At 37.2% G+C, this 16,242-nt stretch overlaps 1 protein-coding gene across 3 annotated transcripts in view; it reads right to left on the reverse strand.

The window, feature by feature from the left end:
- Nucleotides 1-1,146: 1,146 nt before the first annotated feature.
- The window catches only part of LOC107708437 (DNA-binding protein Ikaros-like), a 26,080-nt gene continuing 10,984 nt past the window's right edge, over nucleotides 1,147-16,242 (reverse strand). Inside the window, exons 3-8 of one of the 3 annotated variants that reach the window (XM_016512664.1) lie at nucleotides 15,348-15,467; nucleotides 7,339-7,620; nucleotides 4,632-4,799; nucleotides 4,352-4,477; nucleotides 3,745-3,870; nucleotides 1,147-2,332 (exon numbers count right to left, since the gene is read on the reverse strand). In XM_016512664.1, coding sequence (XP_016368150.1) covers nucleotides 1,623-2,332; nucleotides 3,745-3,870; nucleotides 4,352-4,477; nucleotides 4,632-4,799; nucleotides 7,339-7,620; nucleotides 15,348-15,467 — 1,532 coding nt within the window. In that variant the 3' untranslated portion in view covers nucleotides 1,147-1,622. The remainder of the gene's footprint in view (nucleotides 2,333-3,744; nucleotides 3,871-4,351; nucleotides 4,478-4,631; nucleotides 4,800-7,338; nucleotides 7,621-15,347; nucleotides 15,468-16,242) is intronic. The other 2 variants (XM_016512665.1, XM_016512666.1) reach the window with 2 other exon arrangements.

Genomic DNA, 16,242 nt, shown 5'->3' on the forward strand with positions numbered 1-16,242 from the left:
TGGGATTGAGGGGGATGGGGGGGGGGGTGCTGGCCAGATTATCCCTCTCATGCAAATGCACTCTCTCCACGGTTAGGTCCCACTGAAGCATGGGGGCTCTGCGTTGGCCACAGCTGCTTCCCGTTTCTACCCAATCACACAACAGCCATCTGGACATGCATGTCATTGCGAAGAGCTGGTGAGCTCTTGGGTCGGGCTCACTCATGCTCTCTTGACAGATCTGCTCTTCTTCGGTTTACTCCATCTCCCTTTGGTCATTGCGCACTTTTACTGTTATTGCCCAAGTACAAACACTTTAGAAACATATTAGTTTACAAGAAACATGATGTCATTGTTGTCAATACCTGAGAAGTGGTGATTTCTTTATTACGGTACTATAAATCCACAGTACTGTAAATGCTGTTTCAACACTACAAACTAAATCAGCAAGACTTTTGAAGGCTTTTTAGCCTAAAGTTCTCAGAATGCAATTATTGTAACAAGAGGTATTCAGTTTTATTCTCAAATTCTTAGAGTAAATTCAGCTTTCTTTTTAAGCTATTTGACTGAAAGGTGACATCTCTTTGGCTGATGTTCATTTAGCTCAGTAATTTTTTTTAGATAAAACGTGATTCAAGTGAGTATTATAAGTGTGATGCTTGGACTTCAGTTCTGTATTATAGTAAGAGTTTATGGGTGATTATGAATGATTAGTTCTGTACTAATTATTTTAGCATACGTTTGTGATATGTGACAATAAATGCCATTCCATAATTTGTGATTTGTTAAGATACTCAATCTGCATTGGCCACTTCATTTAAATGTTAAACCAAATTACCTTTACAAAAGTTGACACATTAGGGTTGAACAAATGTAAAATATCTTTTATTTTTATTTGAAATTTTTTTGCAAGCATATATATTCTAGGATGTTGATGTAAATATGTACGAGTAAAATGCTTTCAAACTGTATTTTTAAATACAATATAAAACAAGCAGGGAAAAAAATCTGAAATAAAAACAAAAAACAGGTACAATATGTACTGCCATATATTTGGTTCAATATACAGGGGAGCATTTCAAAAGGGAGTCATGTTACATAAAATGGACATGTCATGACATATTTTCATTGTAATAAATTATAAAATGATATGAACTTCTTTAGGCTGCTTAATATAAAAATATATTTAAAATGAAGAGTGAACAGTTGGAACACAGAGAAGTAAGAGTTATGTAAGATACGTAAGAAGTTTACATCTGTTGCAAATAATATTTTATAACTTTATATTTCTATGCATTATTTTATTTATTTAGGGCAGCAAAAACTCCCACTTTTATATGGGATGATATAAAATGTTGCACTTTCAAACACCTAATTTCTATTTTCAGTTACAGTTCTTTCTTTTTTAATAGTCTCACTGGTTTACACATAAGTCACACCATTGTAGAAAAATAGACAAGACAGTGGAATATATAGGCAACTGTATGTACAAAAAAATCAATGTTACAGGAAACTCCAGTGTTTGGACAGTGTCTAAAAAAATTCTGAAATGTTGAATGTGTTGTGTGTGTGTGTGTGTGTGTGTGTGGTACGCTTGTGTGATCGTGTAGTAAAGTGTATGTGGAACGTCTCTGTGTGTTAACTCAAAAGCGGTGCTCTCCACGCGTGATGTGTGATGAGAACTCGTAGCGGTCCTGACTGCGGTAACCACACAGGTTGCACTCGAAGGGGTCTCGGAAGCCATGGCATCCCATGTGGATGGTATACATGACGTGGTCCAGGAACAAAACTCTGCAGTGGACGCAGCGGTACGCCCTCAACTCTTCTCCCTCTCCGCTCAGCACCTTAAACCCCTCCGATGACGCCATACTCAGCTCCATCCCTGCTGCCCGCAAGGCCTCAAAATGCCGCTGCTGCTCTTCCTTCACTACTGGCAGACCTCCGTTTCGCATACCTGGAGCCATGTGATTGGTTAGGTAGATGAGACCTCCTGTGGCCGCTGCCCCGCCTCCCCCGGCCTCGTTGCTCTCGGTGTCAGTGGAGTCCTGGCCGCTGGGGCTGGGCGAGCCGTCCTTCTCCACGGAGGCCGATTTGGACTTGGACAGCAGAAGGAGATGCTCTGCAGCGCTGTCTTTAGCAGATACACCATTGCCTTCGGCTGATTGTGACTTGTGGAGGTTGTAAATAGGGCTGACCACCATGTCGGAGGAGCCAGGGGAGGTCTGAACCAGAGGCCGCAAGGACTCCGCTCCCAGATAGCTAATCGCACTGTTGATGGCCTGATCAATCACATGAGGCTGCATGAGCTCACCTGAGCCGCCTTCGAATGACAGCTCCGACAAACGATTCTCTCCTGTGGAAAAGCCAAAAGAGCAAAGGTTTTAGCTCATCTGAGTTCTGTGAAATGTAAAATGAGAATTGATGCATCATTGAACTTTACTGGACGGAACAAATTCTGACATTTTTCTTGTCTTTATAATATTATTAACTATTATTACTGTGGAAATGAAAAGACACTTAGGGGAAACCCTTTCAAATTAGACAGTTCATTGAGAAAATAAATGGAGTTAGTTGCATTAATAAAAAGACGGTCAGAGGTTCCTCCAGGAACCCCATCCCAGCGAACAGGGAACATTCTCAGAACTTTGGCTAACGTTCTGAAAAGGATCTCTCAAAGTTATGAACAAACATTCTTCCTGTAACTTTAATAGAATGTTTGTTCAAAGTTATCTGGTCTTTAAAAATGTTCTAAAAAAAAAACATTTATACGTTGTTCATGGTTCAACTTTTTTTCTGAAACAATGTTCGTCTAGCATTTTTTTTAAAAAATGCCATTACATTACAGAGAACATTCAAAAATAACATTCCCATAATGTTTCCAAAATGATCAAATATAATGTTCCAATAACCAAGAAAAACATTTCGAAAACATGACATTTTGAACGGTCAGAGAACATTCAGAAAATATGTTTTTATAAGTTGTTAACATTATAACATGTTAACATTAGAAAAATGTTCCTAGAACATTTTTGTTAGCTGGGATCATAATGGTTCATAAAGGTTTTGAGATACTGGAAAAGATACTTAGAAGTACTCTCTTATTAATATAGTTTCCAAAAGGGGTTTTTCGCAGTGACGCCATATAAGCATTTTGGGTTCCCCTAAGAACCTGAGTGAACAGTTAAGAACAAATTTTTTCTTAGTGTAAAGAACATTTTAATAATCTAAAGAACCATTTTCCACTATAAAGAACCTTTTATGTAATGGAAAGGTTCTATGGGTGTTAAAGGTTCTTCATGGAACCATAGATGCCAATAGCTCCGTTAAGGCACCTTCAGCAGGTGCCTACAGATCCTCCAGACGGTTCTTCCAGTGTGGCAGTCTGAGAAACCTCAAATGGTGCCTTCTTTTAATCTTTTAATTTTTACAATAATCTTCAGTAAAATACCAACATGAAAAGAAGAGAAATGGGCTTAGTAACACATCACATTATTCTAATAGCACTTCATGAGCTATTTCTATAAAAGATGCAAATGCAAATATATAAGAATTTTCAAATAAAAATCAATGTTGCATGCCATTATAGTGTTTCTTTTCCAGATTTTTTAAAGTCAACTCATCAAAAAGAAAGCAAAGAGGGAGCTGCCTGTTATTGTTTCTGCAATGTCTTAAATCTTTTAGTCAGATACATAAATGCATTTTGACACTGATGTCAGGATGATCTACGATATATACTGTACAATGAAAGCAAACTTTAACTCTTACCCACAAACCTCTGTGGCATAGAGCTCTTACGCTTAGCTACATTGTTAGCTATCCTGTCTAGCACCAAGGCTCTCTCAGATGCTGGCATGTCCTCCCTCTGCTCATTCTGGCTGTTCTCTTCCTTCACTATAGAAAGCAAGACAAAGAAACCACGCATAAGATTCAAATGTCCTTATCTAACCTGAGATCATCCTCTGACATGTGCTAGTTAACTATAATAGATGATGATGTTCCTTCAATCATGCAACTGATGTGGCACACATGGTTTTCTATCCCTTACTCTAAGCTATTTAATTTGTTTTTCTTAAGACACTTTTTTTAAGCTTTGGGACTTTACAGGCATGTTGCTGCCCGTCATTTTACACATTCAATTGTGGCTCTGAACTTCTGAATATTTGGGCCATTTTTTGGCAGTGTCACCATTAAGTACTACCAGGACGTCAATGGTAGTTGTACTTCCACTAATACTATTTCTTTTAATTTTCATTATAGTGACAATAAACCACATTTAAGCTATGTTAATGGATCATAGATTAGCAGCATTTCCATCTATAAAAGAATCCAAAACACTTTGATAGAGAGCTCTGGTGTTCTGTCATTCACAGACCTGTATAAATGCTATTCTGAAGGCCCATGCACTGCAGGTAGTTGTGACATCGCTCCTTATGTTCCTCCAGCGAGCTCCGTTGCTTGTAACTGCGCCCACAGTATGCACACTTATGAGGTTTTCCAACTGTAAATTCAAAATAAAAAAGAAATCTGTTCAATCACACTATACAATTCTGTCATTGTTTTCACTACAATATAGTCTCACACGATCAGTGCAGGTTTGAGTTAATGAAGAAATAAAGGCATGTCTGAATGATCCAGGTGACAGAGGCATTTACCCGAGTGCGTGCGCAGGTGTCCGGAGAGGGCGTCTCTGCGGCGGCAAGCATAGTTGCACAGGTGACATTTGAAAGGTTTCTCGCCAGAGTGCAGTTTGATGTGTCGGAGCAGGTTACCCTTCTGAGTGAAGGAAGCACCGCACTGGTTGCACTGGAACGGCCTTTCCCCTAGAAGAAAAAAAGATAACATAACTTATAAGTTGAAAATGTAAAATTGCTAAATGCTGCAAGTCATGCATAATGATAAATGAACTAGATTTTCCAGCAGATTCTCCTTTCTAGTGGTCCCAAACGTATTTGGACACGTAAGCCACACTTAAAAATGGTTGAGTTTCATTGCACTTTGAAACAATATATTAAACCAGAAGATTTTTTTTAGGTTGTAAATGATAAAACAGTAGATGTACTGTTCAAAATTAAGACAAAAAGTATTTGGACACTTTCATGCAATCAAATGTTAGTAGAATACATTCATAGTTAGGTGCAACAGTAGGATGCCTGAAACTTTTAAAGACAAATGATATTCAGTAATATTATCAATTCAGTTTCACTGATACGATCGGATGAGAATAAAACGTTCAATTAAAAATTGAATTGAGATGGTCAATGACACCAACTTTGTAACATCAACGGAACTGAATCAACATTAAACTGAACTGAGCTGAATAACGATTGCCTTAATTAGAGCTGCTTATAGCTGAATTGAACTTGTTTCATAAACAATGAGCTTTGCAACACTAGTGACACTTATTGAACTGAATTTATTGAACTTATTGCTGAAATGTAATGATTCATAAAATAAACTGTTTCCTTTTTTTTTTTATTGCTGTAAAGCTGCTTTGACACAATCTGTATTGTATAAAGCCTTATGTCACTTGACTTGAAATCTGACTGATAATGGACTTCATCCACTAAAGCGGCTTCGGAGCCTATTGGTTAAAAGTAATTGCAAAAAAGTGTGGCTTAAAAGTGCAAATACCTTTTGGGCCTTCTGTATACCCTTGTGTGATAAAGTAACTTGGGTTCACAATGAAGTGACTCGTTGTGCTTTAACCTGTATAGCAGTTATATATACACCTGTAGTTCTAGCAAACTGTATTTCTTTTGAACAAAGAATGCCAGCGACAAATGGCCATGTAAATGGCGAGCGTCTGAGACACTATATCGGCCCTCTGAAAGCAAAGCATCCGCCGCTGTAGCGCTATTACGCTTTGAATGCGGGGTCAGTGTCCTACACGGCTCCACCGCGCTGTTACATCTTCAACAACGCGGCGCCTCGTGCCAAAGCTCAATCAAACACGCGGGCGGGATCTCGCACGTGTGCGCCTCTCTCCGCTCTGCGCACGCTGCCTGGCTCCGCGCGCCGACTGGCGCTCTGATCGAACAAGAGGCTTTCAGACGCTGCCTGCCAGTTTCGTAATGCACCACTGCCTGGGTCAATTTGATCTGAAAATCTCATTTTTTCCTCTTCTTCAGCTCTAAAATAAGAGCGACCCATCACAATGCAAATGCAGAGCTCATTTAAATAAAGTGAAGGCAACACTTTGTGTTTGAGAGCCAGTCTTCCTGATCAGCGCCCCTGGAATAAACCAATATCCAGCTCCTCCGAATGTTGTGGCATTCTCCGAGAACGCTATTAATACGGCGCTCTCTTCAAAAGCCCTATAACATAAGAGTCACCAGTGAAGCAGCAAAAAGACGGAAAAAGAAACTCATTAAAAAGGCATTTCAGGAGCACGGCACCTCCTGCGAATATTTTTATTTAAATAGGAAGCACTTCATTATATCTTTTATTATACGTTATTTTCTGAATTTACATTAGCCCACGGTTCCTTTCTTCCATTTTGAGTTTCATTAGTTTGTCAAGTGAGGAAGTTAAGTGCCTTTTTGAAAAATTGTTCTCACCCACTGGTTTGGCTTCATCACAGTGGAATATCAATTTGAGAAAGGGAGAAAATAACTAATACTGAAATAATTGTCATTTGAGAGAGACTTAGCTTGGTTAGTTGTTGCATTTTGGACTGTTATAAAGAAATCGGAACAGAATGTCACATTTTTAAACCTCTTTTTTTAAAGACAAAAAACATATACGCACATCTCATCATAATTATATTAACAAAAGGTTACAGGTGAGCTTGTAAAAGGATAGTTCACCCAAAAATGAAAATTCTGTCATCATTTACTCACCCTTACTGTATGGCATTCCAAACCTGTATGACTTTCTTTCGTCTGTGGAACATAAAAGAAGATATTTTGAGAGATGTCTCAAGGTGTTTAGTCTATACAATGGAAGTCAGTGGTAACCAAAACTGTGTGTTTCTCTAAAATATCTTCTTTTGTATACCGCAAAGAAAAAAAATAAGTCATACAGGTTTGGAACAACATGAAGGTGAGCAAATGATGACCGAATTTACATTTTGGATGCAACAAACTGCGGACATTATCCGAAAATGGTGTCCTAATGTTCTAAAAACTAATCGCATTGGTCATTTACATCAATTTACAGCATCCATTCAAGTCAAGCCATACACAGTTTGCTTGCTCTACTCTAGCCTCTGCTAAAGAAAAGGATGGTTACATTTAAAACACATCCAGCATCTGTCTCTGTCCTGCTCTCTGTGTGTCTCTCTCAACCTACCCAGCCCTGCGCCCTGTGATCTGTGAGTGATAGTATAAGGAGGGAAGAGTAGATGGCAGTTGTGCTTACCAGTGTGACTTCGCTTGTGCACCATTAACACATTGGGCCCAATGCAAACCATCCCACAGATATCGCACTTCAGCTTCCCGTTGGGGAGGCGGATGCCCCCGGCCGTGGGGTAGGCGGCCGGCTTGCTGTCAGGGCCTGCGTGGGAGCCGTTCACTTTGGCCCCTGAGCCATCGAGCACACGCAAGTCCTCGGCTGCACATTCCTCCTCCTCCTCCTCTCCATTCATCTCACAGGCCAGCCCGTTTTCCTCGTCACTCCGAGCCTCAACTTTTATATTACAGGCTGGAAAAGAGGGTAGTGGGCCTGTTAAGTAAAGTGGCAGGCTGGGTGGTTATTTTCTCTGACTAACTAACAACGCCATCTTTTGCCATGATATCTTATTGGTCTACAGCAAAAAGTGCACCTGCAAAGCAACTATTTTCTTCCTTTCAGCCTTTTATTATCAGTTTGTGTGTGTGTGTGTATGTGCAAATCATCAACTTTTATTGCATTAAACACGTTTGAAACATTCACTTGGCATTAGAGAACATTAACTGCATTTGTTGAGCAACAATGTTGATATTACCAGTGTTGGGAGGTAGATAACTGAAAGGCTAGTTACTAATTTAATTTAAAAAAAATTTTTTAAAGCATACATAGCCTTGCAGCTGACAATAATCCAACATGCTATTCATATGAAGCACAGTGAAGTCAGGTTCATTTGACTGAATCAGTTTGTTCTGATGATTGATGTACATGTTCATTTATTCATATACTTACATTTTTAAATATATTTAAAATAGATATGGTCCCCTTTAAATAGTTTCAGTGTACACTTCAAAAGTTTGGAGTAAGATTTTTAAATGTTTTGAAAGAAGTCTGTTAATGGTCACCAAGGCTACATTTATATGATTAAAAATACAGTAAAAACTGTAATATTGTGAAATAGTGTTACAATTTAAAATGACTGTTTTCTATTTGAATATATTTTAAAATGCAATTAATTTCTGATGCAAAGCTGAATTTTCAGCCTCATTACTCCAGTCTTCAGTGTCACATGATCATTCAGAAATCATTCTAATATGCTCATTTGCTGCTCAAGAGACATTTCTTATTATTATCAATGTTGAAAACAGTTGTGCTGCTTAATATTTTTGTGGAAACCGTGATACATTTTAAATAAATAAATAAAATAAAAATATTACTGACCCCAAACTTTTGGACAGCAGTGTTATTAACACATTTTTATTAGTAGTTTGTAATCAAAAGAAAAAAATAGCTTTACTGTAGTCCTTCACATTATGAGTAGCTATAGGAACTTGGGCAGTTCCAAATGAGCTTCCCCAACACTAGATATTACTAGTGTTATGGATAAATAAACTGACAAATATGTTTTATAGAGATAAGATATTTACATAAGACATATGATTACATAATGACTGGGTAAAAGCTCCCAACTCCCTTTAAGGAAAATAGAAAAAATAATATTTGAGAGATGCAGTGCAACACTACTGGATTCATATTCCACTTAAATAATCCAGAGTTCTTCTATCAAACTGCCTGCTTTCAAACCATCTTACCATCTCATTCACCATCACACTTCTCTGAAACAAATGACTGATAAACAGGAAACAGAGACACAGGAAGCACTGTGAAACTGAGGACTCTCAGCGGTGTAAACCAGACCAACAAACCGTGGTAAACATACACACACACACACACACACAAACTCACATACGAGCCTACAGAAGCATGCGAAAAGGAGCAAACAATCAAATAAAAATGAAACTGTTAAATATTCAGATTATTCTCTGTAATGTCCAAATATATAAGCTAGATCATTGTTCAAATGCCCGTTCAGCCTAATGAAGTAAACATTTCGAGTCTTTTCAGGCAGTTAGAGCTCAGGGTAAAGGTCCTGTGGTTAACATGCTGTGGTACCAGGCTGATTTCCCCACGCTTCAGCCTCTGTTTGCACAGACTCAAGAGGAACAAGCAGAAATAATGAAATATGGGAATCCAAGGGAAAAGAGGAAGCTTCAGCGCCCGAGTCGGCCCAACCGAAAAAAAGGACAAGAGTTATGGAGAAGTGACAGAAAGGGAAGCACAGACAGGGAATTGTTAAGCACAACAAGTGAAACAGTTTTTCTTTTTCATTTTCTGCATTCAGACTACAGGGATCAGCAACTGAAGCACGTGATCTGAACTGGAGAGTACCGACAGACAAAACTGTGTTCAGCGTTCAGGTTACTCTCTGACAGTTAGCAGCCAGACTCTTTTTTTACTGTGTTTCCAAAATAGATCGGAAATAATTGTCTTGTGTTTTACAGCAAGTGATCCAGTTTCCAGTATAATCATCTCCAATGACTAAGAAAAAGACTGAACGCTAATCAAATAACTAACTAGAAAAGATAAAAGCTAGTTGACTAAAAACTGTATTATCTTTCATTTCAGAGAAGGTCTTGACTGAACATAATCACACAATAAAGTCAAGTCAGCGATTTTCATCTTTAATGCATGCTCTTGATCTTTATGTGCACTATTCATTGGTGGACATTATTCTACATAAAAAATCTTTGACTTTTATCAAAATATAATAACTCTGTGACAACCTTCCTTTTCAGCTGTGTCATAAATCCGTCATACACTCTAATGAGACAAAAAAGATTGATTAATGTCAATGGGGCTGTACCCTTTGCAGAGGTACACCTTCAGACTTTATTTCGCACTAAAGGATATTATTACCTTAATGTACATTTTATTACCTAAAGTGTACCTAAATTATACATATACATACTTTTTGAAAAGGGAACTGGCCCAGTGACAGTTTTTGTACTATTTATTATGTACTTTTCAATCGCGCCCCTCCAGTATCCTTGCTGTATTAGTATTTTCACGATCCAGTCAATTCCCAATAGGCCGTCCTACATTTTTTCCCCGCTGAATATTCTGTTTCACTCTAATAAAGTTTGTCTGATTAAGTAAAACAGGTTGTAAACTGCATTTCATGTTGACTTTAAAGAAGGTTTATATGGATTTCAGTGTCAATGTGTGAAGGAATTACAGCAGTTAATAACATAAAGTCAATACAGGAATGCAATCTCCCATTAACACCCATAAAAGGATGTATCCATTCCTCTCGCACACACACACACACAGATCCGCAGCCTTTCTGCTTATATGATATGATGATTTAACCAGTGTGATGTGACCTGAGTTTGGCAGAGGGAACTAGGCTTGTTGTCATGATACGATCTCTCATGGATCTTTTGGGGAAGTTGTGACTAAACTGGGGATGGGAAGAGGAGCTTTTACTTTGTATAACGTTTATCACACATCCTAATTTACCCATTTTGGGAAGCAAGTGACAAAAGCCACAGACAAGGACAAACAAAGAGCTCTACATAGAACAGAGCGACGTAACAGGCAAACCTCACAAACATCAATGACTAATTTTAAATGGGATTAAATTAGATTTTTTTTCCATTTCCAGAGAAACTCTCTGGAAGTGCAGTGATTCAGTGCCTTGAGGATCATGTTATTGATAAGTCAGTCTCCCTTTAGCGGTTTGAACCGATGACACTGCTACATCGATTACAAAGGATGTATTCATGGTGAGGGCACTATAAATGAATATAATGCTTTGCTAGTACAATTAATTTTCGTCTATGCTCCAGTCGAGGCGCTGAAAATGACTATGAATAGTTTATGCGGTGTAGGAGAGCTAACATGCACATTAACCACGGCTCCACAGCGGGTGGGTGAGAGTATATGTTTGAGCATGCATGTGTATGCATTTGTGTGTCGTATGTGACAAAAAGAACCCTGCTTTCGCTCACATTTTTAGGAACTTGCTAGTGAAATGTTTGCATCTGATATAGCAACAGGTCTAAGAGCAGGCTGTCACCCTCATACATTTAAAAAGAGGAATTACATGATAAAATCGGCCCTGCACCATGAAAACCTTTCTGCACTTCACTGGACAGCGTGTTTTTCCATGCAGTGCTAATAAATACTAATGCTCAAGCCAAACAGCGCTGTTTTTGTAATTAAAAAAGCCAGTGTTTTCTACAACTTTAAGTCAACATGAAATTAAAATGGACTTTGTTTACTTTCTTAATGGTTGATTTGTGTCTTAATATGAATGATTAATCGGTACACGTGATTTAATGGAATTAAATAGTTTATAATCATAATCTTTAATCAAAATCAAAATCTAAAATGCCTTTCATTTTCTGTTGCCACTTAGCTATTTTTTAAGTTAATTAATATTCAAATGGCTATTTATGCATTAATTTAGCATTCAGCCTGGACTCTATGCTGGTATGTAACACCTAACTGACAATCCAAACAATTCCTGCTCACTTATTTTTTTCTAATTGAATATCTTGTTTCACTTGAAAATATGTCACATTACGGGGGTAAATTTGGTTGTGAACAGAAATACCCCTTGTGATACTTAATGCATAATTAACATGATGTTTTTGGACACCTAATTGCATGTTATTTGAAATTAAATTATAATATAAACACATTATAGTTTTTAGTTTATAGTAATTTATATCAAACTCAATTAGCTGAAGTTTAGAGTGTTTTTTTTTGGTATGTTTTTGTTTTATGTGTCATTGTTGCACATTACATGTTCTTAATATAATAATAACAATAGGCTATGCATAATTGCAACTAACCCTAAACCAATCACTCATCCTAACCCTAAACATATAGTACATGTACATGTAGTTAATTAATATTACTTAAATGTATAATTACACTGTAACAAGGCCACCGTAAAATAAAGCATAACCCTTTTTTGACCCACCTAAGTAGGACTTAAGTACATTACTTCGATTGTCTATGAAATTTGGTTAAAGTGTCCTGCTGAATGTACTGACAAGCATATATGGCAAAATAAAATACACTTAAATTAACACTTAAAAATTGTATGTCATATTTAATATACTTACACACTTACATTTGTAATGATGAAGTTGCAATTTAGAACATTTGAAATATATTATTATCTTTAAATGTACTATTAAAAAACACTTCACTTTAAAGCACGACAAAATATTATTAAAACTAACTTATGTATAATGTACTTTAAAGTATAACTTTTGTTTTGACATTGTGTACATGTGTACATAGTCATAGAAGTGTACTTTAAGTACTCTTAAGTGGCCTTTTATTTCATTAAAAATGTATTATCTGAAAGAACAGTTTTTTAAATATACTTTTAAGATTTGAAGGATTCAAATAAATTGTTTGGCTCTTTGTGCTTCTCACAGATATTAAATTTCAATCCTCAAATGTTTTCATAACTGTAGAGGAGTTTCTAGGTCTTTCATAGCAGGAAAGCAAAGAGACAGCGCTCTGTAAGAACCATCTCTATATGTTTTGATTTCCTGATATTCTACGCTCGTTGCTATGCGTCTGATCGAACCGCGTACTGCACAGTCTGCACAGATACTCCCTTGATACACTTAATCAGAGAAGCAATGATGCACTGTGAAGATACTGTCTTCACATCCTCTTGCACACTGGCTGATTATATCTTCAGGGACAACATGCAGACAGACAGATGCATGCACACGCACATATTCACACAAACCTTTGCTAAGGAGTTCAGAGCATGTGAATTTTAGTTCCCTGTTTCTCTCGAACAATCCTCCAATTTTTTTTCTATGTCTAAATCCTAATGGCGTTATTATTCTTTCTATACACCGCAAATACACTCACATCTCAATCAGAAAAGAATTAGAATCAGTGTAAGCATCTCTAAAGTTGTGAATTGTATGTGAAAAAGTGGGCAAAAAATGTGTGGGCAAAAAAAAAAAAAGGGTGGTGTTGAGTTAATATTCTTATTAGTGTTTTTAATGTCATCCTGACTGTTCAAACAGCTGACTAACAAGGGGTCTCTTTTCACCAGTCAAGTAATGAGAACACACTGCGGCCTCTGCTAGCATCTTATTACTTTATCGATATGACTTTGCTCTTTATACACATAACACATGAGTGAGATATGAAAGTGCTATTTTGTGAGTGAAGCATGTCTTTTGGACTTGCATTTGAATGTGGGTGGGTGTGTGGAAGTGTGTGAATATCGTGGCAGTTGAAGTGAAAGCATGGCATAAGTGCAGGTGCAGAGTTGTGTGTGTTGCGTGTAAGAGAGCGTACGCTCGCATTTGTTGCGATACTGCGCCTATCTGCTGTTGCTCCTGAACATTTTATCTCCCTGAGTGAGTGTTGAAACTGAGTTCTGGCAAGTTCTTTTTAGGAAACTCTTGCACATCCTATTTCAGTTTCCTCTCACATCTTTTTTTTTCTTTCTTTCTTTCTCTCTCTCTCTCTCTCTCTCTCTCAGTCTGTTTTTTACTTTCAGTAGCTTCAAAGTGAGCGGGTCACACATTAAGTCCGAGTTAATGTGGAACTTCTGGAGGGGAAAATTCCAAACTAAAATACATCAAGATATTAAACAGGTCATATGCTAACTTCCGGTTAGCCAAATTTATTCCCACCTATTTTCGCCTTTAGTTAACCCACTTTCTATTTACACTGATAACGGTATATTTATTAATATAATGACTAACTTAGACATTCTGTTACTACCTATCGATCAAACATGACACACTATCACTCAAAAGCTTGAGGTCATTAAAAAGTTTATTTTTAAGAAATTAATACTTTTATCCAGCAAGGATGTGTTAAATTAATCAAAAGTGACAATAAAGGCATTTACAATGTTACTAAAGGTTCCTATTTCAAATAAATGCTGTCCTTTTGAACTTCTTATTCATCAAAGTATTCTAAAAAAATCATGGTTTCCACACAAATATTAAGCAGCACAATTGCTTTTAACATTGATAATAATAAGAAATATTTCTTGAGCAGCAAATCAGCATATTAGAATGATTTCTGAAGGATCATGTGACACTGAAGAAAATTCAGCTTTGCATCAGAAATAAATTACATTTTAAAATATATTAAAATAGAAAATGGTAACACAAATTATAATTATATTTTACTTTATTACTTATTTTACTTGATCAAATAAATGCAGCCCTAATTGGTGAGCATAATAGACTTTCAAAAACATTAAAAAATTCTTACTGACCCCACACTTTTGAATGTTTGTGTACCTTTTAGTTTTAGTCAAGTCAAGTCACTTTTATTTATACAACGCTTTATACAACGCTGATTGTGTCAAAGCAGCTTTACAGTGTCAAACAGGAAAACAGTTTGTCAATAATGCAAGAGGACAATAACAAAGAGTCATTTTTCCAGCTAAAGTCAGTTCACTGATGATTCTACGAAAAACAAATTGTTTTAACAGTTTTGCAATACAATTTCAATTTACATTTAATCCTTTAGGCTTTTTATCCAAAAAGGACTTATAAGTGATGAAAAAAAAATTTAATATAGAATTTCAAGAGAAGTAAACCAGAGAAGTACAAAAGGAAGGGCAGAAGTGTTTAAAAAAAGCAGAGAGAAATATTTCCTAATAAGTGGGTTAAAGAGTTCATGGCACAACTGAGCATGTTATGTGTAGGCTCAGGCAGTGAGTAAACGCTGTTTCAGTGCATTAAATTAGCAGTCTGCTGTTTAATTGTCCCACAGTTTCAGGAACCAGTAGTTATGAACTATCAGTCTTACGAGAGGAAAATAATACTTAAAGTTCTTACATCGGTTCCTTTTTGATTTGATATTTTTTTTCCTTTCTATGCATGCCAATAGAAAAAAGAGACATGATCTCATTACAAAAACTGAAGATGCGCACCATGAGCTAAATTAAAACGCTTTGGACCCTGCGATTGTGATTGAACAATCTAGTGCACTTGACCTGTGATCTCGTAGGGACGACAACAGCCGTTACATGCACTCATTTCATACATAGTATTACATTTTAAAGCTTTCTGTGTTAGGCTGACTTTAAAAGTGGGCTACAGTGGTAACTATAACAGACTGAATATTGCGTGAATGTGTAAATGAGGTAGTTTTGTGGTTGTGTCCCGGCTTAGGCTGGTCTGACTCACCTAGTGGTTTGTCTGTGCGGTTGTTGTGTTGGAGGCCAGTGCTTGCTGACAAGTCTTCAGGAACAGGCATGGCCTCATCTTGGTCCTCTCCCGCCTCGTTAGCATTCGGGCTGTCCCCTCCTGAGCAGAGAGTAGAGAAGTTACAAATATAGATGCTGGTCCATCCCTTTTACATGTAATTTTTTAGTTTAATATGCTGAGGCAATGGCCATGTACACATTGTGACAATCGCATTCTACAACCAAACTGACTCCCAAAAATTCAGGTAGTGTTGACAAGTGCATTTGCAGAAATCACTTATAATAAGTGGACATGGCAACCCTTCAAGAGCACACTCTGCAAAGTAGCCATCCAAACTTAAAGGGGTCATAGGATGCCCATTTTCACAAGTTGATATGATTCTTTAGGGTCTTAATGAAAAGTCTGTAACATAGTTTGGTTAAAATTTCTCAATGGTAGTGTAAAAAAAAACTCTTTACCCTGTAAAAAACAGCTCTTTTCAGATCAAGCCGTTTTTTGTAGCATTTCCCTTTAAATGTTAATGAGCTCTGCTGACCCCGCCCCTCACTTCCGAGCTGCTCTCAGAGAGACTGTTTACTTTAGCCACATTCATCTGAAACTTGCTAACTAGCACATTATTAGGAAAGGCGATTTGCAAAGAGTCATTACAAAACATTATACTCACTTCTTCTGTAGATGAGGCTGGATCACGAATGATTCACGCGAACATAGACGCATTTATGTAGATCGGGGGAGCATTCCCTTCAGAAACAAACGAAATCCACTGCGAGTTCAGCGGCTCAGATGTCAGGAGTAAATGACGACTGCTATGTTCATTATTACATCCAACAACACCTCAGTCGCTTGTTAGGAGTCATTCTTGTCTACATCTGCT

Source organism: Sinocyclocheilus rhinocerous, unplaced genomic scaffold, assembly GCF_001515625.1.
Source record: "Sinocyclocheilus rhinocerous isolate Xijiao unplaced genomic scaffold, SAMN03320098_v1.1 scaffold295, whole genome shotgun sequence".
Classification (NCBI taxonomy): Eukaryota; Metazoa; Chordata; class Actinopteri; order Cypriniformes; family Cyprinidae; genus Sinocyclocheilus; species Sinocyclocheilus rhinocerous.